This window comes from Passer montanus, unplaced genomic scaffold, assembly GCF_014805655.1.
Source record: "Passer montanus isolate IOZ18808 unplaced genomic scaffold, ASM1480565v1 scaffold165, whole genome shotgun sequence".
NCBI lineage: Eukaryota > Metazoa > Chordata > Aves > Passeriformes > Passeridae > Passer > Passer montanus.
In genome coordinates, this window is record NW_024363716.1 from 491858 (window position 1) to 517734 (window position 25877).

At 44.6% G+C, this 25877-nt stretch overlaps 1 protein-coding gene across 1 annotated transcript in view; it reads left to right on the forward strand.

The window, feature by feature from the left end:
- Nucleotides 1–25877, forward strand: part of IQCA1 (IQ motif containing with AAA domain 1) — a 100480-nt gene that overhangs the window by 19563 nt on the left and 55040 nt on the right. Inside the window, exon 6 of the mRNA XM_039703611.1 lies at nt 10384–10556. Within this exon, the coding sequence (XP_039559545.1) occupies nt 10384–10556 (173 nt within the window). The remainder of the gene's footprint in view (nt 1–10383; nt 10557–25877) is intronic.

The window sequence follows — 25877 nt, forward strand, 5'->3', positions numbered from 1 at the left end:
TCAGTTCCTGACCTCCATTTAAAAGCAAGAGAATTGATGTTTGCTCCTCTGCACTCTGACTCATTGCTCTTTATCAAGTTTATAATCAAAGCATGTGAGGAAAAAAATGATAACTCTGAATAAAATTTTTTTAAATCCTGTTCTTCTTTCCAGGGTTTTTGTATTCCCTTTTCCTTTCCATGCTGCATTCCCTTCCCTGGTCTCCAAAGGAAGCAGACATTGGTTCTCACTGATAGATAGGCAGGGAGCTCCAAAGGTCAAGTCCCTTTGATGTATGATCACGTCAGCCCTCTAAAAAATGACCACAGATCTTCATGTGTAAATATGTTGAATTTGCTTTTCTAATGCTGCACGACTTAGATAAATTAGAAGACCCAACCATCCATTACTCCAAGTCCATCCCAAAGGAGACCCGACTTTTGTTGCAATAAATATAAATTCTCTTATAATTAGGGCTTTTTAAAAAAAATGTCTGTGTTACTTTCAGACAAAGACTGCTTTGCACAAAGAGCTGATCCATCTGAAGTTCTGTGTAAAAGATTTCTGGGAAAATTCAATTGTGTTGGCCTAAAAAATAGGAAAATAAGTGTGAAACCCAAGAATTGTCCAGTCTTTTGCTTAATTCAGTGTTATTTTCTTTACTCTCTACTTGCTTCACAAAAAATTTATGTACCTTTTCTGGAACTCGATTCTATTTCATCTTTTGCTTGATGACAGAGAACAAGCCTATGGTGGAGAGATTTTTCTTGGCTCAAAAATAAAGCCTCATTATTATTATTATTGTTATTTATTAAAGCCTAATTGCAGAAACAGCATGATCCCCTCAGCACTCATTCTCCAAAGCCCCGATAAATCACACTTTGCAGTCCCAGTTTAATTTGTGAAGAGAAGCAAGCCTCCTAAGAGCACATATATCTTGATAACTGTATCCTGAGCTGCTTCCTGATCTTCCTCACATTCCTGCCACAGGGCAGTTTACTGCCAGCTCCAGGACGACCACCAGAACCACTGCTCCAGGCACGGGGATGTGTTTAAACCACACTGATGTGGCAAGAAAACACATTGAGCTGTCTGAAAACACAGACGTGCTGTCTGGGCAAACCTGCCTTTCCTTGCTCTGTTTTACCCTCCCAGCTCAATTTAACACACCAGGTTTTTAAATTGCCCTGTTTTTCTGGCATTTATGGATTCCCTGTCACTGAAAGCCCTGTTCAGAGGTTGTGATTGTTGAGTTGTGCTGCAGAGCTCAGTGCAGCTGGCTGTGTGACCTGGCTTTTGGCAGCGGCTGTGTCTCAGGGTGGTGCAGAACAGCCCGAGCCTGGTCCTGGATCCCCTCTCAGCACTCTCCTGCAGGAAGTTATACTTTTAATCTCAGAGCACAGGCTACTGGAAAGAGGAAAGGCTGGGTTTAACCTAAAACATTAGGATAAACAGTTTGCCATCAGACTGATTTATGAGAGGGTAGGAGGATGCTGGGGACTGGAGGAACAGTTGGTTTAAAGCAATTAAGTGGGAAGAACACAAAGCCAGTGAGTGCCCAGGTGGCCAAGGGCACCTGGGCTGTCACAGGGCTAATGTGGCCAGCAGGAGCAGGGACAGGATGCCTCCCCTGGGCTGGGCACTGGCGAGGCTGTTATTTTCTTTACTCTCTACTTGCTTCACAAAAAATGTATGTATCTTTTCTGGAATTTGATTCTAGTTCATCTTGTGCTTGATGATGGAGAACAAGGCCATGCTGTGTCCAGTTCTGCTTTCTTCTTCTCAAAATATTCTGGAATTCAGACCAAAAACTTCCAGTCAATGCTTTGATAAATCCTCTGTTGCATCTGGAGGAGTTAAAGTTTGCCACGTGCCTTATTTTGTCAGGATGTTCCAATGTTGGCAAGTAAAAGTTGTTATTGGACCTCCTGAGAATTATGTTGTTTCTACACCACCCAGAGTAAGTCAAACTACTTTCCCTAAACCTGCTGAGCAGGAATTAGAGGAGTCCAGGAAAAAGCAATACAAGACAAAAGAAAGACAAGTCCCTCTCTTCACCTGCAGTGCTCTGATGCATTTTCCCCCAAGCCTCTTCTCCCTGGGCTGACTCAGAGCAGCCCCTCCTTTCGTTTTCACCAGAAGAACTGCAATCCCAGCAGCACATCCAGAAACCCATCCCTTCTGAAAAGTAAACATTCCAATGCTTAAGGAATTCTCCTTTTAGTGGGACAAAGCCTCATAGTTCTTTTCTTTTTCCATTTCTTTTTTCTCAAATGGATACAGTTCAGCAGGATGCATGTGCCACTGGAGCATCAAGTTTTCCTCACCACACCGGATCCAGCTGCTCCTAAAGGTCCTCAGAGAAACACATCTCCCAGGATATCAGACTTCTAACACATTGCAGGACAAGCCAAACTCCAGTTTAGGGTCTCACAGCTGTGAATTTACCTTTACAGAGCTCTATCCTGAAATTCCAGCTCTTCCCAAAGAGTTGGAGGTGCAACACCTGCTGCTCTGTGATTCTCCTACATGGCATTTCCAGCATCCTTCCTTCCTCCTTATCCAAGGCCTGCCTGGATGGGGTGTGGAGCACCCTGGGCTAGTGCAAGGTGTCCCTTGATGAAACAAGATGATCTTTAAGATCCCTTTCAACCCAAACCATTCCATGATCCTTTTCACATTAAAGGATCTGTGTGGTGTTAAATAAAAAGCTGTTTTCTCCTTCTTACCTCTTTTAAACATACCCGGGAAGATGTCCCTGCCCTGGCAGGGGATGAAACAAGATGACCTTTAAGATTCCTTTCAACCCAAACCATTCGATGATCCTTTTCACATTAAAGGATCTGTGTGGTGTTAAATAAAAAGCTGTTTTCTCCTTCTTACCTCTTTTAAACATACCCAAATTTAGGCATGTTGTCTTGGTTAACGCTTTATTTATATCTGAGAAAACAGTCTGCCAAACATTCCTCCTTCTCTGAATTCCTGATAAATATAATTCATTTCATCCAGTCAGAAAAAAATTAGCATTTCCCAGAATAGCTTTCTGTGTAAACATTATAGACTATGGCTAAATAAATATTATACAGGATTTAACAAACTACAAGCTCCATCGAGTAAAATTTAAAATATTTCATCAGCTCTTGAGAGTGGGCAGCTACAGGAATGGTGCAGATCAGGCCTGGTTTTGCCAAGTTTAAGATTAAAATGACTTTTGCTTGCCTGGGTGTCAGCACAAAGTTCTCTGTTATTTCACGTCTCAGCAGTGATAACTAATCTGTCCTGGTTTCAATAGAAATTTTAAGCCTGCTTATTTTTGAAACAGAAAGACTCTGGGAAGAAAGAATGCTACATAATTTGCTTTTCATTGGCTGCAGTCATACTAACAATGAAATCACTGCATTTCAGAGCCCAAAACATGCTTGCCATGTTTAGTCAAGTTTAACAGCATGCCCAGGTATCATATCAGAAATAAACAAAACCCAAATTATGTAAACTCATCTGGTTCTGCCTGTAAACCTTTCGCCCACTTCAAATTGTCTTTATCTTCCTAAAAGGTGTTACATGTAAATATATTTCTAAATATGTATGATATGAATCTCCAAACCAAGCATTTTCAGTATTTTTTTAGCAAGGCCTCCTACTACAAATGCTTTGTTTGAATGCATATGACAATTACTTTAATTGGCAAAGCCATTGGAGTGAGTCAGAGAGTAGGGAAGCTTTAATGAATGCAATATATTTTGCTTACTTGTTCCTTTTTTTTTGTGCCTAATTTAGGAATTCAGCCATATAATTGATGTGGCTATCACCATTTGTGTACTGTGGAACCTCTATTAATACAATTTTCATTTGGGGGGTTGGAACTGGATGGGCTTTAAGGTGCTTCCAACCCAAACCATTCCATGATTTTATGATTCACAAGATAAGAGACCTCTTTAAAAATCTATTCTTCCCTCAGCCAGACAAATTATGGTGAGGAAATAAAGCAAGGACACAGCTCAATCCTATAGCAAACTTTTAAATGCAGTTTGGATCACAGTTCAAAATTCAGCAGAATCGTATCATAGAATCACAGAACGATTTGGGTTGGAAGAGACCTTAAAGATGATCTCATTCCACCCCTTGCCATGGGCAGGGACACCTTCCACCTGAAGAATAAGAGTTTTAAGTAGAGAACAAGACCCCAACTGCCCTGACAGTAAATTATTTTAGTCTACATGCCTGTGTAATCCAAATGTATTTAAAAAAAAAAATTCACTTTGACTACTGGTTAAACGAAGTGACTATTACAACTACATTAAAAATATTTGCAAATAAAGCTTCTCCCCCAAAGAAGCAAACTGTAAATGTACTGAAAAAGTGCTACACAATTGGTCCATCTTTTGAAATCTTACCAAAAAAAAAAAAAAAATTTCACTTTGACTACTGGTTAAACTAAGTGACTATTACAACTACTTTAAAAATACTTGGAAATAAGGCTTCTCCTCCAGAGAAGCAAACTGCAAATGTACTGAAAAAAGTGCTACACAATTGGTCCATCTTTTGAAATCTTACCATTAGGGGCGATGCTGGCTGTGGCAGAACATTTCCTGAAGCCCCATAAAACCACAGAGCATGTGCTTCAGCTCTGCTGTTCCAGGCCTATGACAAGAATCTGTCCTAAATTAAGTACCCAGTAATAAAAGCTGCAGTAAATCTACTCTCAGGCATAACAGGGACGTTGGCCTTCCGAAGTGGAGGGAAATGAAATGTATTTATTTCATTGCCAGCGAGCCTCTTGCCCTCCTAATGGAACAATTGAGGAGCAGTTAGTTCCAAGCAGGGCCTCCTCCTCCTCCTCTGTGAGGAAGAGCATGCTCAGCCAGCCTGCACACCTCCAAGTGCTTCATAATGAACAGTAAGGCTCTGCTGGGGAGCTGACTCAGCACCAAGGCAGGGCTTTCCAGCCAGGAAAGGGATCCGAGCGAGCAAAGCCCCGAGGTGGGAAGGGAAAACAGACACGGTTCTGTGGAACCACAAAGTGCTTTGGTTGATTGGGCCTCAAAGCCCATCCAGTGTCACCCCCTGCCATGGGCAGGGACACTTTCCACTAGCCCAGGGTGCTCCAAGCCCATCCAGCCTGGCCTTGGACACTGCCAGGGATCCAGGGGCAGCCACAGCTGCTCTGGGCGCCCTGTGCCAGGGTCTGTCCCCCTCCCAGGGACGAATTCCTCCCATCTAATCCCATTCTCTATCAGTTTGAACCCAATACCCCTTATCCTGTCATTAAAGGCCCTCTCCAGCTTCCTTGTAACTCTTTCAGATACTGGAGGGGGTCTGAGGTTTCCACACAAGCTTCTCTTCTCCATGCTGAGCATCCCCATCTCCCTCACCCTGTCTCCAAATGGGAGGCTCTCCAGTCCCCTTATCACCCACATGGTCCTTCATCCCACTGACTCACCTGGGAGCTGTAGGAAGTCTCTTCTCCCTTCCACTGGTGCATCATCCCCTTCCCTGAAACGTAAATTCTTTTGGGGAACGAGTAAAGACCAGAACAGAAGAATCTTAGCAGCACACTCGTGACTGATGAGTTGGAATAAAATTCTCTTTTAGACAAATGTCCATTTTGCCTTATTAATTTAAACAAGGATTTTAAAGACAAAGCCCATCAAACATTAGATAAGCCTTTTAAGTTAATGGACCATGTAGTCCTATTTTCCCACAAACTCAGGAATCTTCATAATATGTCCTATTTTTACAGCAACATCAATTATTAATATGTATACTTTTGCTGACAGAGGACCACACTAAAAATGTGAGTTTCGTTATCCAGTTCTGGGTCATTAACTGTGAAAAGCTTGTAAATATAATGGTTTATTCACATGGGAAGCCTTCATTAAGATGCATTATTCTACAACTGATGTGGCAGCATTGCATTATCAAGTTCACTGTCTCCATCTAATATTTGTAATTTGTTTCTAAATGAGTTGCTGTTTGTAGGGCAAGTTAACAAATTTGAATTTCACATGGCCAGAGAAATTTCTTAAAGATGGGAAAATGCTTCTTCCCCCAAGGAAAAGCTATTTATTAGCATCTTCCTGGAGAATGCCTCCCTTTGATTCAGAAGCAGGAACATTAGAGGCGCTGAGAGAAGGGATGTTAGAAATAAATTTGCTTTTGTCTTCCTTCCATGCACATCAGAGGGCTATGGAAGCACAGTCAGGATAACTTCAGAGCTCTACAAGAGCCATGTGAAAACATGGAAAGCTCTTCCACGATGCTGCAAGGCACAGGTCACAGGCTGGCCAGCAGGGATTCCAACAGCTCCATTCCTGCTGGGGCTGTTGGAATTCATCCTCTTTCTTGGCACTCTCCAGCCATTTCACTTCCTATTCCCTCTTGCATCTTCAGATGGCCAAAGCTTTTTCAGACCTATTTTCTTCTGAGTTGTGCTCGTTGGCAAGAGAACAGAACCTCCAGCAGGGCTTTGGAGAGATTCTGTCTCCTTTTGAAGGCCCAAGAGCACCTGAAGGTGAACACAAGGCACACAGTTGTGCAGCTGGCTCCTCATTCCTGACACAGGGTTTGGAATGTGTTAAACTCTGAAGCTGGTGAGGTTTAGGGTGACACATACTTCTGTGATTAGGTCAAGAACACTGTGGACAAAATAAAACAAGTTTAACAGAGCAGCTTTCTTCAGCTGCAAAGCTGGAAGGTATCACCTATGCTATTCATAGCTTGTTTTCCTTTTTTAAGTGTTTTAATAGTCTAAAACATTTCATGTCATCATTTACTTGACAGAAGAAAAGCATTTTCTATGAAAATTCCTTACAAATGGTAGAGAACTGACAGTTCCATCCTCTGGACATCTTGTTACATCTCTTCAGCAGCTCCCGCTGCCCCAGTGTCTATATTTAGGTTATGTTCTAAATTCCCTTCCACACTTAGTTTTGTCTAGTTCCTCTTCTTATTCCCTCCCTCCTTTATCAATTAATTCACTTCCTTGAGCATCCACATGCTTGGATCAATTCTTATAGTCCAAGGAAGCTGTTTTTAAGATAGTCCCCATTTCACTTAGCCCACGTACACATAAATTCTTTTGATGCCTCCTCATCCTTGTTTTCCTCAAGTCCATTCAATTTTTATTTACATGACTGCATTGATTTCCAAGTGACAGAACAGAAAGCCAAGCCAGCTGCACATTCACCTGTGCTGTTTTATTTAAAAACCAAGTGCCCGTGGCATGATGTACTCACTGCCAGCCAGTGCTTTCCTCCTCCTCCTCTCCAGAACAGGAGCCAGCCTTGGCTTCCTGACACCTCCTGCTCTTCCCTCATGGACAGGGCACACTGTGTAAGTGCCACATCAGCCAGCCCTGAGTCCTTCAGGCCTCATTTCTCACAGCCAGCTGTGCTCCTCATGTCCTGCTCCCTTCACAGCTGGAGCGTGTTATTGCCAAATAAGAAATGAGGAGGACTGGGGGGAAAGAGGAGAATACAGCCTTATCAACTTCTGTTCTCTTTCATGCTTGTTCTTTAGGGAAATACTGAAGGTGAATGGCTGGTCTTGTTCTAGAAGTAATTCTCATTTCTTCTGGTTTCTTGTAGTAAGACAGACTGTGGAAAATAAAATAAAAATACAACAGAGCTTCTCATAAGCTGTTCTACAGGTTTATGTCTGTACCTCAGCCTTGGTGCTGAGTACAGCTGATAAACTCCTGTTAGCAGATGTATTGATAACTGAATGGTTCTCAGACAGGGAGCTGCACAAATATTTACCCAGGGCTCAGCTGGGTTTTGCCAACCAGAACATATCCCATGGCCTTGTTTTTATCTGCATCTGAGCCAGCTGGTTCAGTGCTACCTGGGCTGTGTCCACAGCAGCTTCTTGACTCTGGGCTCAAGTGTAGATATGGGCTGTAGCAATTCTCTTTTTGAGATAAGACTTTCCTACTGCTGGTCTTACAATGGCACCTCCTGTTTGCCACTTCAAACAGCTCTTACCTCATCTGGCTTTGGGGCTGCTGAAAGGGAGGCTGAATAAACTCACAGTGGGACAAGCTGGTCATGCAAGGCTCCCTCAAGATGCAGTGGAGAGCAGCTCAGAGGAGCTGCAAAGCTTCTGGGATGGTGGGAAGGAGCTCTGCTGCCTGTGCTGCTGCTGCTCCCCACCTTGCTCTGGTCCCACTGGCCACCACTGCCCTTGCTGTGGCACTGGCCCTCAGCTGCTCCTTGGCTGGCTGATCCACCTGTTATAGTGGGAAATGAGTAACTTGAGGAGGTGGGAGGAGAGGAAAAGACAAAAGGGATTATTTTTCACTTTTTAGGGAGCTGAACTGGTTCACTGCAGGGTCAGGTGAGTGCCAGGCCTGAGCAGAAGGCAGGGATCATGCACCCAGCAGTTCAGGTGGTGCAGGAGCTGACCCTTCCCTGCTCACCTGGTGACATTTCACCTTTAAAGGTGCAGGCTGTGCTGGAGAGGAGCCTGTCTCTCTCCATCAGCCACACATGAGCCTCCCTAAAGCTGCAGGCATCCTCATGCCCATCTGCTGGCAATTTCTCAGGAATCCCCTGAGGATTGCTGAAGGGAGACAAACAGAGGAGTTGGTTTTGGATCTCAGTCTGGAAAGCAGGCCTCGTAGGGGCTCCTCTGGTTTCCAAAGGAGCCCCTGAGAGAGCAGCATCACATCTGGCTGTCCTGGGCTTTGTTTAACATCAGCAAGGCAGACAATGGTGAAATGCAAATAAACACTGCCAATAGTAGCTGTGTTATACTCATAAATAGGTGCTGGTGAGGGGGAAGATTGGAAACACTCAACTTCCCTGAAAACTGGGAATTGAGCAGAGGTAACATCTCGGGGTAAAAGGCAGCACTTGGGGTCACATATTCAGGGAGGGAACATGTGCAGCCACCTTTCAGAAGCACACTGCTGTTCTTATTTCCTCCTGAATATTTTCTCCCTGGTGGCCTTGACCCATTCCTGGAGCACAGTGCGAGTCACACATCCCAGATGCAGTAAATTGCTTTCCTGAATGGGGCCTGTGTGCTTGCTTTGGACACTGTGGGATCCCTTCTGGTGCTCAGAAACGAAAGTTGCTTGGCACTTATTAGTGATTTTTGGAACCTGGTGGAACCACAGAAAACCAGGGAATAACAGATCTTAAATATGAGCTGGCCAAAGCTTTGACAGAGCTTTTTGTCTTCGCGGGAGGCCTCAGGAACTGGGACTTGGAGCACACCAGAAAATACATCACCAGAGCAAGAAGAATGCATTACTGAATCAGTCTGAGATGTGCCAGTTAAGGACAATTTCTATATGCTCTGAAGTTGAAAGGCCAGAGCAAAAACTTTTTTTTTTCATGCAAACCAAGCTTTTGTTCACATATGCTGACACCTATGTCAGCCACAAACTTTGAAAATAAATAAAATTATGCTACAAAACCAGATTGTCAAATTTTCTCCTCTTTTCCCTTCTTAAATTTGCCATACACCATCAGACAATATGATTAATAATTCCCAAGTACATGAAAAAACCAATTTGTTCCAGAATTAAGAAAACCTAAAACCACAAAGCCAGTTCACAAGTTGATTTTTAAAATAGATTTTTCTCTACACTTACAAGGTAGCAATAGCTCCTAAAACATTGGTAACATCTTAATTTTATCAATGACTGCAAGCTGAAAAATGCAAAGTTTCAGCCCACCCACACCGATGGGTTTTTTCATGCTTCTGTATTTGAATACCAGAAAGACTTTCATTTTTCTCCCTCACACTACATGTGTGAAATCAATCACAGAGCAGAAATTATTGTAAGAGTTGAAACTGGCTGAGAAGCCCTTCTTTCCAAGGTTATCAAATCATGGGAAACTTGGGGAACTGTGATTTTGGTTATAGTGTTTGGGGGGGGTTGTTTATTCCTTTTTTGTTGTTGTTGTTCCTCAAGGGAAGTTGATTTCCTAAAGGAGTCTGACCAGCTGCAACAAAATACCAGGAAACCACTGACCAAGCAGTGTGCATATAAAAATTTCAGTGCACAAATTAAAAACAATACTGGCTAATTAAAAAGCACCAATAGGAAGTCCAGACATTTGAAAATTCAATTAAAAAATTCTCTGGCACCCTTCTGACATGGATAAAGCTGGCATTTGCAGAACAGCAGCTTTCTCACCTGTCTCATTGAGATCCAGGATCCCACGCTGCAAAGGTTGTTTTTGTACATTGCAATGTTGTTAATTAATGCTGAAATACCAACAATAGACCATTGTGTGCATCCAGGCACTTTTTATGAGCACAGGGTTGGCTTTTTTTTCCTGGCTTCCTGCAAGCAAATTAAGGCTTAAGCTCAGATTCACTGTCAACCTGGCATTCCAGTAAATATTAAGTTTCTTTTCATTCATACCTTTTATTTTCTCCTCTTGTTTTCAGAGTCTGCCTCCTGACTTGGAGGCAATGAGATGTTTGCAGAAAGCAAATGTCCTGCAAGGTGAAGTCCAGGAAAGGGCAGACTTCTCCTTCAGGCATGAGCTGAAGAGAACAGAGGGGCCCCACATCAAGGAAACCCTCCAGGACCAGATCACCCAGTGCTTCCTCGAGTGCCGGTGAGCAGAAACACTTACCCCTTAACCAGTCCATTTGCCCCAAAGAACCTGATTTTGAGTTCCTACAAACTGCAAAATTTATCATTAAGGCAGTGGTGCCAGTCCCAGACAAGGAGTTAGCTCTGCACCAGCTGCAAAGCTCCAAATCCTGAGCTGGAGGATTCCTGACTGGGGAGAGCAGAGCTCCTGGCAGGGGTCAGAGAGGCTCCTTCAGTCACTGGCTGTGGATCAGGTCCACAGATATTCAAGTGGGACGCCTTCACCTTGCACATTACCTTTGGCCCAGGCTTTGGAATTATAAGCAGCACACTCTAAACTTCAGGACCAGTGACTTTTCTCCCTGTGTAAATACACGAGGTTTAAGAGAGGGAACTCACTCTTCCATGAGATGGAAGGACCATTATTTGCCATAGCAAATCACATCACGTCACTGGCACTGCCATCCTGCTGCTGGTATTAGCCATGAATCTGAAGCACTTTTGTTCTTGAGGCCTGACCTTCGAGCCACTCCCCCAAATGGAACTTCACTCTGCTGATCTCAGGGAAACTTCACGTCTCAGTAGAGTTAAGCACATACTTACACAGTTTTAAACCCTCTGCTGACACCTCTGCTTCTCTCGGGAAGTTTACTTCAGCCAAAGAAGTTTTGAGACTGGCAATTCTGACACTGGAAGCTCTTGTCCTAAGGAATATGGGCTGGTTTTATAATTTTATGGGATTTACCCCATCCAAAGGATTAGTGTGTGAAAGTAAATTGGGAAGCAGCAACCAAAACTTCCAGGATTTGGCAGCAAGGCTTCATTTGCTGTGCATAAAGCTGCTCTGCAAACTGTGTTTGTGTCTTGAGCTTCTCAGGGATGTTACAGGGCTCATATTTGTCTTGTGGACTAGTGTCATGCCCATTAATCATTCAGTGTTTGCTCAGGGTACTGGATTTGCCTTCAGCATGCAGTTTCCAGTTGGAAACACAAATGCATTCGGGTGAAATCCTGCCCTATTTGTTCCTTGACTCCTTCAGTCAGGCTTGGGCAGCTGTGCTACAGTGAAGTGTTTGTTAAAAAAGAAAGAATGATCAAAACCAGCGCTCTCACAGGTCTGCCACAACCTATTTCTCTTCTTTCTTGCACTTTTGCCTCTTACAGACTCTCAAGACTGCAGCGTATTTTTACTCTCCTTTGGAAAGAGCTGCTGGTTTTACAAACCTCAGTTATTGCAAAGCACTTTCCCATTCCTTAAATCAACCCTCTCCCAGGGCCTGCTCTGCACACTCCTTGAGCTGCCATTTCCTGCCATTCCCCACAGCTCCCAGCATGTTCTGAGCTACAGAAAGATCTTATTCCCTTTGCTTAATATTCCTCACCTAATAGTCATTCTCCACCATAGGTCAATCGTGCCCAGTTAACTTGGCTGTGGAGCTGGGGGAGAACTCCCTGAAATACTGCGGGAACCAATGGCAATGTTTCTGTAACAGATTAGCAGGGAACAGGCAATCTCCCAGAGAACCAAGCTGAGCCATAAACCTCTTTAAAGACATTATGAGACACTATTAAAAGTTAAATCTGGTCCATAGAGACACTTAACAGCAGAGCCAACCAGCAGCCTAACCCATCCAAAGGATCATTTGAGGGAGCTGAAGCCACGGTTCAGTGGAGGGAGGTGCAGAGGGATGGCTGAGAGGGCAGTTCATCAAAACTCCTGCTGCCTAATTCAGGGGAGCCCTCAGCCTCGTGTACCTGTCTAAGGTGGAATGTAAAGTGCTGAGCTTTCTTTTTGCAGCCCTTACAAGCAGAATGGGACTTCCTTGCTACTTTTATATCTCAACTTCAGATGAGACTCAAGGCTAGAGGCACACCATCAGTAGCCCAGCATATGAATACCTGATTAAACAAACCACAAGGGTTCTTTAGTTACCCTTTTTCTGATCTGCCTAGTCAGGTTCAGTAGTCCTGAATCTCATCTAGATTTGAAAATGAACAAAGATTAAAGCAGATGTAGGAATATAAGCACCGCATTAACTGATCTTGGATAGTTTTATGAATAATAAATAATATAATCCCTGAGCAAGGGATTATAGTAGATGGCACTAAGATACACCCACATGGAGCTTAGAGATAAGCTCTGAGTCAGGCTTGCTCTGCTGCATTTGAGACAGGGTGAGAAAACAGCTTCCTTCCAACCTTGTACAGTAACCCACCCATCTGAAAAATTGTCATATTTTAACAATTAACCATTTTCTGTCAAGATGGTCTGATAAGGCTTAAAACTGCTTTTTGGCTCAAGATGTGCAGTTCTGTGGTCTGCATGAGGGCAGGGTCATTGCTGGTGGCAGAGGGACAGTGACACACTTGTTGCAGTCAGTGTTTGATCAGAGAAGCCCAGAGTGGTTTGGGCTGGAAGGGACCTTAAATCTCACTGCCATGGGCAGGGACAGCTTCCACTAGGCCAGGTTGCTCCAAGCCCCATCAGACTCCCTGTTACTCTCTCCTTTCAAATGAACTCTCTGTCATGACCCCTAAAAATCATTAGTGCATGGTTCAGCCAAGACCAGACAGCTCTCATTGATAAAAGCTCTTTTGGTGATTTAGCAGATGAAATTCTGCCCCTGATGAAGGCAGTGGGAGAGCTGCCATCAGCTGCAGCACAGGCTGGACATGGCCCAGTGCTGGAGCTGATTTGACTCTGGCTGAGTGAGGCAGTGATTTACAGAGCTGAGAGGAACCAGAGCGAGCTGCCCGAGTCCTGCTCTTCACAGCAGGCCTCTGTCTAAGTGACCACAATCACTTTCCCCTCAGACACATTTGCTGGCATTCAAAAGAGGTTTAAAAACAACAAAAAAATCAGCATATTTCTCCACAAGGGGAGTGTGTGTATCCTGCAGAGCCAGGCTTTCCTGGCAGAGAAGTGGGAGCTGTGTCCTGCTCAACAGAGGGCCAGGCCTGAAGTGTCAAGGTTTGCATTAATTATTACCTGCCAGGATATATTTTGGCTCTCCCCTAAGCCAGTCTGACAGATCAACAGCTAATTGTAGCTTATAAATTATTCTTCAACTAGGCTTTTTGACAGAGTTTACCAGTTTTTTATAGTCTATTAAATAAATAGATAAAGGGCAACAAAGATTCTTTTGAATAAATTTTGCTGTGTGGAATAGAAAATAAAGCCAAACTTCCATATTTTATCCTTCACTCTGAAAAGACTGTGATAGAAAATACAATTAGCAGGTATTGTCTTTCAGCACAGTTACTCTTAGATTACAAAAGGAATGAGCACATATTAAATTTCTCAACTTGTAAGAACTGCTGTAAATATTTATCGCTTTCATTGCACAAGGGAACAGCTTCAGTAATTTCCAGACCCAAAGCAGCTTCTTAGGAAGAGAGGTTATAAAAAAGCCAAGGAAAGCAAAACCCAAAGGAATAGACTAAATGAAATTGTTCCAGTTGCTTATATCAATCCTACTGCAGAGAAGATAAAATAATTTTGATATAACATTGCATTTTTCAGCCTTACCATCCGTCCTTCAATTTACCTGGGTTGACTTCTGTGGAGCTGCTCTTTTTTGGCTTGCAAATTGTCCATATAAAGCCTTCCAGCTTTCCATGTGGCCTTGTCCAGCCATACTAGAAAAGAAAGATAATTGTTTATGAAAGCTTTGTGAAGAAGCATCATGCAGTTTACCTACAGACCTGCCCTTCTTTTATTTTTTTTTCCCAAGAGCAGGAATATAGATCTGAGTCTGGATGGTAATCACTTGAGTCCCACACATTCCATCCATTCAATTAATAACAGAGTTTCATGTTAAGATACAGCAGAGCTGGGGTTGTAGCTTCAATTTCCTTTCCTGTTCCCAACCAAACATTTTTCTGTAATTTTACATTTAAGGTTTTGTGCTGAATATGCAAAGCCAGTCATCATCTTCTCAACTCTTTATCCACTGTGGATAAACCAGTTCCCAAATAACGAGTCTTGTTAGAGTCATCCCTAAAACGAATTTCAAAAAGGGATGGGCAGAAAAAGGGAGAAGGATCCCTTTATTATCCACAGAAATACAGCAGTATCTTTGTCTAAGACAAGTCTTTTCTGACAGAAATCAATACAAAGGATGAGAAATCAAGATGAGGTTTTTATTACCAGAGATGGCCTCCAGAATCACAGGGGAGAGCCTCATGCACGGGCTCTGCTGTGCTGTGCCTCATGCCCTGGAGCTGTAACAAATTACTCCATGAATTTCTGGCAGGATTTATCCACCACTGCTCAGAGCTCTGGGGAGCATTTCATCAGTGCCATCGCTGACCTAATAACAGGGGATCCAAGTAATAGCAACTTTTATGGAGGCTGTGTGTTATTCCCACAGATTTGGGGATTGGTTTTCGGGAGGGAGGAGGCGGCGAGGGGTAAATGTGCTTTCATAATAGGTTTACACTTTACTGATTAGCTTTGAATGATCTTCTTGCTCTGCCTGCTGACTCGAGTACTGTCAGAAAAGGAATTGGCCAAGCTTCATGGTGAGTGAATGAGACTCCTCCTGAAGCAGGGGGGGTTCCTGGGCTTTATTTATTCATTTTGAACATTCCTGACAGCCAGCCTGGGCTTTGATGCAGAGGGAAGAGAAAGAAATAGGAAGTGATGGTGTTTTGTTTCCCTTTTTTCCCCAGCCTGTTTTGTGGAGCTGAGTTTACTGCCAATACTCCTGTTCCTGGGGCTCCCTGGGGGGGTGGGGAAGGGGGAGGCAGGAGGGAGATGAATGGAGAGAGAGATTTTTGCACTGAAACCCCACAGAACAGGGAAAGTGTTCATTTGTGTTGATGTCTTGTGGAGGCTGACCTAGAACAGAGACTAGACAGAGTTAAAGAATAAAGCAGGGATTTATAAAAGGATTTCCTCAATGGATGCACCTTGGGCAGCACGAGAGCCCAGCCAGAGCTACACCCAAGATGAACCCAAAATGGTCACAAAATGGACAACCAGTCACAGGATATCTCACTTTTATAAGTTCTGGTCCATTTGCATATTGGAGTTGTCCAATTCCAGCTTTAGCCCATCAAGTCCCATCCTTCTTGTTTTTCTCTCTTCAGTCCATGTTGTTTTTGCTCTTGGGCCTGAGATTTGGATCATTTATCCTTGATCCCCAGCTAGAGAAGGAATTGTTTAGTCTCCCTACTCTGTGAAGAGAGCTTACCATGCCCTAATATGAAGCTCAGAATAAAGCAGTGTACACACTGAAGCAGCACAGAATCTGAAAAATATAAAAGCTAAAACCTGAGGCATCAGTGTCAGGCACTGCTCTTATCACATTTCCACTCCATGCACTCTGCTTTTTTGGAGTCAGTGCTGAAGCTGCCAGGCAATCCGTGAGCAGGGAAGCCTGGCCAACAGGACAGAAAGGGATGGCACCCCAGCAGTGCCAACAGCAGCACCCCCTCTGCTCTGCTTCCAAGGAATCCCAGCTCCGAATCCTTCCGGGCTCGCGCTGCTTTCCAGTCCTATCTGGCTCACCTCAGCCTGCCAGCACTGCTTTCCAAGCAGCCCAGAGCATGGACTGCAGACTCCACACAGTATGGCAGCCACTCCTGGAACAGCTGATGGGAAAATTGCTTAAAAACCAGGTTTGGTGCCATGAGGCACTCCACCAGACAGTTGTCCTAGAGCAAGTGCCAGCCTGAAGATCCTTGGAACACAACCAGAGACACCTCCAGCCCCTTAATCACAGGCCTCTTTCCATGCAATGTCCTGTTAGTCTGGAAAACCCTTCTTCTCTGCCACTCCTGCAGGGGCACTCCTGCTGTAGGAACTCCTGCAGGAATTCCTGCTGTAATTTGTATTTACATACAAATACATACTATGTAAACCTTCTATCAGACTTTAAAAATTCTCTACAAATCCATTTCCCACACTGCAGGGGCATTCCTGCTGTAGGAACCTACCCAAAAATGTCTATTTGGTATTTGGCACTTGATATTCAGCACAGAGAGGAGTTGCTGCCCACAGGAGCTGTCTGTAGATAGGTGAAGAACCATTCTCTTTTCACCTAATGAAAATTCTCATTACTTGTTTTCCCTGTCATCATCAAAGGATTGCCACACACTCACAAAGCACTTGCGTGTGACATTCCACTCAGGAGCAGAAGTTACTAGCTAGGAGCAGCTGTGAGCTCATGATAAAAATCAGGATATGGGGATAAGTGGTTGTCTGCTAATTCCACCAGATAAGGGTGAGCTGAACTGAATTAGAAAGGGATCTGTAAAAATCAGGATATGGGGATAAATAAGTGGTTGTCTGCTAATTCCACCAGATAAGGGTGAGCTGAACTGAATTAGAAAGGGATCTGTACCTGCACCATATTTTCTCCTGTTCTCACGTGGAGTTGAATACATCTTCACCTGCCCTTTTGTACTTTGTGCAGTTTACACAAACCAAATTCTTTTGGGAATAGCACAAAACAAGGAGATTCTCATTCTGAGTTCCTCTGCAGGGTTGTGTCTCTTAGCCAAATCTTCTGGTTTTCCTCAAGAGAGTAAAGACAAGCTCTCAATTATGGAAATGAAGCTCTGAGAGAGGATGGCACAACCTGGGTTGTCCTCTGCCCAAACACTTGGTCTTCCTGCAGAAGTAAACATTATTAGAAGAGGCAATGTCTGGGGGTGGTTTTCCATCACTAGTTTCACCTCTGTTTTCTGACAGAGCCAGCAGTCCCAGGTTTTGCCAAGGCAGTAATCCCTGTATCCCAACAATTAGTGCTGGTGCTCTCTGAGTGCCTCTCTCCCCTGCCAAAAGGCATTTCTGCAGGGACAGCTCCCATTCAGCATCCCTCTCCCTGAACACAGCCCAGCCTGCTCCCAGATGCTGGGAGTTTCCAAATCCAGCATGAACCACCCAGCAAAGGCTGTCCAGGACCCAGCACAAATACCCTGGCAGGCAGAGCATGCTGAGCTCCTCACTGCAAGCAGCCATGGCAGTGTCTTAAAGAACATCTGTGGGAACTGAAATCCTGCCTCTGGGCTCCCGGCTGAGACAGCCTCCAAGACTGATTAATTAACATAATTAGGAGCTGTAAACATTAATGGGTAATGTTCAAGCCTTTCCTAACACGTTCTTAAAAGCTTCCACTGTGTAGTTATCTGTTGACTAATTTTGGCAGGCATCTTTAGGGCTGGAGGGAGCAAAGGAATGGAATGCAAATGCACCACTGGCTCACGGGAGGAGTGAACCAAAGCAAATAACCCACCGGGTTCCTTTAATAGAGGGGAAATAAGTTATCAGAAACAAGAGAATTGTTTGTTTATGGCGGGGGAGAGTGGAGCCAGCAGCTCTGCAACCTGTTTTCCCATGGATTGGAATCAACTGCCTAACCTGAAAGCCATTGAAAACAAAACAACAACAAAATACACCTTCAGGCCTTTCTTGCTTATGGGAGCACCATGCTGTTATCTTTTTAGAAGTGTGAACCCCTCTAATTCCAAAGGAGGGACAGCTGTTATGAAGTTCACCTGCAGTTAATCTGCTTTACTGGGTGTCCATGGATTTACAGGAGGCAGGGGACACCTCTGGAAGCTTCTGTGCAGTGGCAGAAGTTGCCTCCTTCAGTGCAAGCTCAGAATTTACGAGTGTGCTGACATTAATGGAGGCAGCTCCATGGCTTTGGGGGGCACCAGCAGGAAGCCCCTGGATTCATCTATTTCCCACACACAGATAAATCTTGGCTGCAGATATCTGAAACAGCAAGGCCACTTGAACCCTGGTGTCACATCTCCAGAGAGGCATTGATAAGATCACCAATTCTGCTTTCTAAATCACCACAAACTCCAAGATAACGTTTTATTTCTAGTTTGACACTTGGATTTATGATTGCCACCTCTGTGCAGTGATTGAAAACACGTGCAAAGGGCTCTTTGCAATCCTGGATTTTGCTCATTCAACTATCCAAATTTCTAAGGAATGGAAAGAATATTCTTAAAACAGCACAGGTGCAAATTGAGCTCCCCAAGGGGTTTTCAACATAGCAAGTCATGCTCCTGAACTCTTATTTAATCACCAAGTGCACCAATGCTGCACATAAGCACATCTGCACCAGCTTTCCAAACACTGTGATGATTCCTTTCCAGATAGACACTCAGCTATCTCAGATCTCAAAGCCCTTAGGGGTCTTCCCTGACTGATCTCTCCTTTCCCTGAGAGGTTTTGCATTCACATGAAGGAGGGTCAGCTCCTGATGTTATTTAATTGTCCTCATTCTAAGCAGACTCCCGTTGACTTCCAGGGGGATTCATAGAATTTTGTTGGTTTTGAGCCTTTTTCAAGGCTGTTACAGCCAGGCAGAATCACAGTCTTGTTCTCCAAGCAGCTCACCAATGCAAAACCAGGGAAAAACACATTTCAGTGCCGTGGCACTTTGGACTTTCTGCCTGTGGTGGGGTTTTTCCTCAGCACCTTTTTCAGGAATGCTCAGAACTTCTAGCTTTTGTGAGCTGATACTCACCTCTCCATCAGGCAGGATTTGCACTGCACACCTCTTGCCACGCTTGCACTCAAATTGTGCAGAAGCACCATGAAAAGCTCATTCAGATCTCAACAGCCTCACATCAGCAAAGCCACAGCGAGCACAGTTCTTCTACAGACCAGGCTCTCCTCAACCTGCTTGCTCCCACATCACTTTGCCCAAAAAGGCTTTACCTTTTCCCATTCCTGCCCTAGTTTCTGTCTCTGTAGTTTTCAGCTGTAGACCAAAGGCAAGATTGCCCTCAGCCTGTGTGAATTTTTACAGGGATAGTAGAGAAATTTCTGTTCCAAAAGGCATGAGGACCAAAGAGAAAAGTAGAACCCCTGTGAGCAAAAAGATGGGTCCAATTAGAAATTTTCATTTATTTAGCATAATTATTATGCCTTTAACTATATTGATCCATTCTTGCAGACCTGACCACTGCTCTGTGGTTATTATCAATAACTCCAGGCTTCCCAATTTTTGATTTGTAGCACTCTAGAAGCAAAACTGACCATTACAAAAAATTGAGGCTAGACTCCCTTTCCTACCTTCTTCAAATGGCTGCAAGTGACCCATGGATACCCACAGTCCACTGACCTTGAGGCTAAGCCTCCTGCTTAGAATTAAAACTCCTAAAAATATTCCGTCCTTTATACATCCAAAAGTCTGGAATCAGCTAAAGTAAATAGCATTAGTCTGAGCTGGCCCATTTGCACACAAGAAAAATAAAATCTGGTAACTAATTAGTTCATTTTCCTAAAGCACTTCATACTCATCTCCATAATACTTAGGAATTAAAAGTCTGAAAATGCAAAGTGTTCCCGACCTAATGCAGCAGCCCCCCCACTGAGATTCCCAAGGACACTTCCCAAACATTAGGTTTATTTGTTGTCATAGATACTCGCACAGACACAAACATCAGTGGCACCCAGGGACTCACACTTGCCAGAAGCTTGTTATAATACAGCTCTACATGTCTGAAAGGCAGGATTGGGCTTTTTTTTTTTTTTTTTCCCTCCTGGAAAATCCTGCAGGCTGTGCCCGTTCAGTGGGTGTGTTAAGCTGCTGTCCTCCTCTATTCCTTTCTCAAGCAGAGTCCTAACACAGCAGGCTGGGTTTGTGAAGGCAGGAACAGAGCAGTGGGGTGTTTCAAACTGATAACTGGGGCCTGATGTTCACCTTGGAGCTGGTTTCTCTTTCAGGAATCCAGCTGGATACCTACTAGGCTTGGCCCAGGGGAGCCTGCTCTGCCATCTGATCTGCTCTTGGTCTAACCAGCACAGCCTGGTCCTAATCAATGAAAAAGAAAGAAAGAAAGAGGGGAATGAATCCCAAGGGGAAGGGGAAGAGACCCAGCCCAGCTATTATTTCACTCTACTGTAACAGGGAGAGGTGTCTTCTCCAACAAGTTAATACAGAGCAGGAGGAAGAAGCAATTTTCCCCACTTCCCCCTTTCCAACAAGCAAAGATCTGCTGGGATACAGAAACAAGAAACAGGCAAAGAAAAAAGAGCCAGGAGTCCCACTGGTGCCTGGTAGAAGCACTGAAGAGCCAGTGGCTGGCAGAGGAGAGGTGTTTAATGGATATTCTGGGAAGAGAAAGACTAAGGGGAAAGCTCAGAACTAGGGAGAATAAAAATGAGCATGAAGCACAGAGCAGTGGCTCCCCAGCTGCAGCCCTTGCTCCACAGATGGATCTCTTTGGAGAAGCCAGCAGAGGAGCTGGAAAAGGCATTTTCAGCCTGGGCTCTGTAGAATGCAAAGAAGAAAGGAGGCAAGTGGGGTAAAAAAGAACCGTGGCATGGACTGACACAAGCAGAGCAAAGGGATAGCAGAAGCAGCCACGAGGAGCTGGAGAGGCAGAATCAGAAGAGAAGGGATGAAAGTGGCATAAAACTGGGGGGAAAAAAACCCCTATGAGTTACCATTTTGATAAATAGGCACAGTTAGGACCAAAGATTGACAGAAAATAGGAAGTGTTTCCAAGGCAAAGACAAAAGAGCAGTTCCCAAATGTCTGTGGCAGGTGAATATATTAAAAAAGACTTGATTGCCAAGAGAACAGATTTGACTTGGAGAAGATGAAGGAATCAAGTTATGGCTGGGAATGTGGCTGTGGATGACAGCCTGTTATTCTTTCCCCAAGAGAAGAAGGATATGTTTAATTCTGAAATCCAGTTGTTTCCCTGTTTTCACTGGCAGGGGCTTTTTCCCAGTTTGCACCCTGGGGAGCACAGCAGGGGAATGTCTGGTGGAACATGAGGCTGATTCAGGGCACTGTGGCTCCAGTGTGCCAACAGGATTATTTAACAGGCTGCTGACAAGTTCCTCAAGTGCTGAATTCCAAGTGAATTCCACACCCAGGAGGCTTGCACCATCCAGGACAGAAAATTCCAGGTTTACACTGCAAATGCAGCTTGGAGGAGCTGAGGGGGAAGGAAGATACAGGCAACAGGAGCAGGTTATCCCCTAAACCTTAAGATCTCCACGGTGGAATAGCTGGAACAGGCTCTAGGTGACAGCAGAACACTGGCTGCAATCCCATGGCTGGGAAATATGGCAAGGGCACCTGAGACAAAGCTTTTTTATTATTGTTTGATTATTTCCCTCAAGACTACCAGGCTGCTTCTTTGTTAGCTGCGCAGTGAGGGTTGGTGATCACCTAGGGAAGCTCTTCCCAGGGTAAAATTCACATTAAAGCCACTCTGTCCAAATCCTGTACTCAGATTCAAGGCTGAAAATGTTTGATGACAGTATTTCTGTGGGCAGAGCAAGAACTTGCCTGAAACCTGAGTCACATCCATTCCTTCCTGAGCCAATGTGTTTCAGTTTTACTGGGAATTTCAGCATGGGGGAGATTAGTCAGACTCCATCAAGCAGGTTGTTTTTATTATCCAGGTCAGAGTCCAGGGCTTTTAAGTCATGCTGCATTTCAGCCCTGTGCAGAGACAACAGAAATTCTAATTATTTATAGTCATTTACTCTAAAAACACCCAGCTGTTATGGTTTGTGTGCTGTGTCAGGCAGACTTAGGATCATCCTAGGCTGAATAAAAGACATTTAATAGCATATAAGGGAGTTTAGGTGAGTCTTCTTAGGCTCTATTTGTACAAAATATATATATCAACAGCAATAATAACTAAATCACTAAGATCTTATGCCAAATACAAATGTTTGAATTTCCTCATCCCTGGAAGAGTTCAAGGCCAGGCTGGACAGGGCTTGGAACAACCTGGGACAGTGGAAGGTGTCCCTGGCCAGGGTATGGAATGAGATGAACTTTAAGGTCCCTCCAACCCAAACTATCCCTTGATTCCATGACTTGAGCAAAGGGTGTAGAAGCATAAAAGAGCTGGTTCAGTGTTTCCTGAGACATTTATGGAATAGCAGGAAACTGTCTGGCCCTGAAATCTGTTCAAATACTCCCCTGTCTCTTCCCAGAGGCCCTTACTGCCTCAGTAATGCTTTGGTGGCTTGGAAAGGAAATTTACTCTCCTGCTTTGTGCTCCCCATCACACAGGAAAACCAGCTCTAAAACAGCTCTTCCCAGATTTTTTTTTTTTTCTGGAAAGCATCTGTAATCCAGCAACCAATCCTGAAGCTGCTGGTTGACAGCATGGCTGTGAGTTAAAGGCTGCAGCCTGTGTAGCTGCAGGACTCCAAAAGCATTCCAAGTCAACTGGAATTGTTTCCAAGGGAGCCAATTCCAGAACCGCAGCTGTGCCATGTGCTAACGTGTGCTTCCCATCACGGGCTCAGCTCTCAGGGCTGCTGCACAGGGGGTAACTCCGTGCCCAGAACATCCTTCCACCTCCATCCCCTCCTGGGAAAGCACCTCTGGCACGTGGCTTTGTCCCTGTGTGTGGCAAGGCTGGCAGTTTGGGGAGCCTGGGAGCGAAGGTGGGAGCGGCTGATTGCCGCCTCTCCCACGTGTGTGCCTGCATTCCCTTCTGCCCAAAGCTCCCCATCCTCTGCCCCAGGGAGCTCTGCTATCCTGAAATGAGGCCATCCCAGACAACTGATCCTCAGGAGAGGCCTGGGAAGCAGCACAGTCACGTCTCCAGGCCTGGAAAGCAACACAAAAGATTGAGCAAAGCTGCCCTGCAGGGCTCACCTCCCAACTGCACTTCCCACCCCACCTTGCCTGTTCCACCACTTTGGGGAAATTACCTGTCTCTGCTTCTTCCCAGAGCAGGCTCCAGCTGCAAATTCTCAGAGAATATACCTTTTATCCCTGGTTCTCCAGGCTCTTTGCTACGTTGCCAGCAACTCTCAGCAGCACCGACCCCATCTACCAAAGAAATTATTTAAAAGCATATTATTAATCCATCATTTAAATTAACAATAATAAAAAAGCTGTACTTTGTGCTTATTTTTGATTAAATCTGAGTATATCCTGCTGAGTAACATACAGAAGGAATCAGTCATTTGGAGAGGCAAAAGGTATTCAACTCTATCAGTCTGCACAATTCCAGCCAATTTTGGGAGACTACGGATCAGGCACCAGAGCCACACCAAACAGGTACAGGACTAGAACACTCCAATTTTTCTCCCCCAAAACTAAAAAGGTGAGAGTTAAGGAACTTGGCACCTCCAGGCATTACAGTGTATTTCTTGGACTGCAGAGATGACTGGGGTTTTGAGCTAAAACTCCTGATAAATGGCTGCTCTTAATACCATGCCTGGCTTAGAGCTGAGCTCATCTGGAATGTTTCTCCTTGTCCTTTCCCACACTTTTTAAGTGCCAAAGTAGAGGTTCTAATTTATTTTTTTTTCCTAGTGAGCTCTTTGGTTATTAGCATTGGCCAGGAGTGTAAACATCTTTAATTTTATAGATGGCTTCTGCAACATTCTCCCTTTTCCCCTGGTTTTACACTCTGTGTACACCTGATGGGGATTTATTCCAATAAGGCTGCACAAGCCAGTTGGGATGAACATGGAAAAATCAAGCACTGAGATTGCTTTCATCTGCTTGAAATTGCCTCAGAATTTTCATTAAATAGTTCATTTATGCTTTCACATAAGCCACAGAGAACCAGATCTCTTGAAGTAGACAAGGAGGCTGTCCCTGAGCCATGAGTGTTCCCTAGGGGACAAGAAGGTCAATGGGATCCTGGGGTGCATCAGGAAGAGAATTCCCAGCAGGTCAGGGAGATCCTGCCTGTCTGCTGAGCCCTGGGAGGCACCTCTGGAGTGCTGTGTCCACTTCTGGGGTCCTCAGGACAAGAAGCTCCTGGAGGGGTCCAGCAGAGGTGATGAAGGGATTTGGAGCATCTCTGAGGAGGAAAGGAGGAGCTCTAGAGGAGGCACAGCTGGGAGGGGACCTCTGTAACGGGTATAAATACCCAAAGGGTGGATATTTATCTATCTGGATGTTCCAGAGCATGGACCAGGCTCTGCTCCATGGGGCCCAGCAATGGGACACAAGGAACAGGCAGATGCTGATGCCCAGGAGTTCCACCTGAGCAGGAGGCAGAAATTCATCCCTGGGCAGTGACTGAGCAGTGAACAGAGTGCCCAGAGAGGCTGTGAAGTCTCCCTCACTGGGGATATTCCAGAGCTATCCGGACACAATCCTGTGCCAGGGCTCTGGGATGACCCTGCTGGAGCAGGGAGGTTGGACCAGACCCTCACTGTGGTCCCTTCCAGCCTTACCCATTCTGGGCAGTGAAAGAGAAAGCAGTGTCTGGTTACATTCCCAAAAACCATTTTCAACTTCTCCTTGCCCACTGATGTTTTCCTGCTGCATCACAAGTGCTTCTCAAGGCAGTTCAGTCTTAGGTGCAAAGAGTGATTCCAGTTTTAATGAATTCTCCAGCCACTTTCCCAAGGAGTGATGCAATGCCTGATTAACCTGGTCACACTCTGTCCTTGGAAGCTCCTCAGGTTAAATCATGGTCAGGCAGCAGGTCAGGGGCATGGTGAGCTGTGAGTGGGACAGCCGTGACACAGTGGCTGGACAGCATTTTAATCCAGAGAGGCAAAAAATGAGTTCTGCCAGCCTGGGCTGCATTTCTGCACTGATACCACAGATATAAGGCAGAGATAGAAATACTGAAATGTGTCTGATGCCACCTTTGATTCCACCTCGGATCCATCCATCTTCATCACACTGGAAAAATTACATCCATGAAAATCACATCATTTCCCCACAAGCAGGATTGTCTAATCACCATATCACTCCTACATGTTCTACTTGTTGGAAATATTGTTTATCTAGTATTGAAAAAAGGGTGGATCACAGCATAGAGCTTCTCTGCTCCTTCCAGGCTCCCATTCCCAATTTTCCAGGTAAATATAAAGGGTATCCCTGCTGCAAAGCACACACAGGGAGGCTGACACACCCCAAGGGCACTGCATTATCTTCAGTTTTAAGTGATGGGCCATGGCAAAGCAGCCAGGTTAGAGCCTTCTTCCCCTCCTGTAGAGATGCATTTTGGTCCACCTTGACTTCTGAGAAGCAAAAACATTTGCTCGAATTTCTCATAAACAAATCCCATAAAACAAAATGCTCTCTTACATTCACTTATATTCACTCCAAATCCCAAAGAAACTTGTGATGTTGGAGGGCAGGTTATTTCTTTTGGCTGGCCTTGCTAGAAAAAAAATGGCATGCTTTATTTTCCTCTTTACAGGATTCATATTGTGTTAATAAAGTACTCTTGATTCCCTCTGGCTGACTCTGCAGGAAAACTATTCTTGCAAAGCTTCTAGTCTGGGTTAAAGTAATCTTGCTTAAAACTGCCCATAATTGTTTCAGTCTCTTAAGCTGAATGCTGAGCACTGGAAATTCTGCCAAATTTGAGCCAGGATTGGGCATTCTATGCTGGCAGGATAAGCTGACCA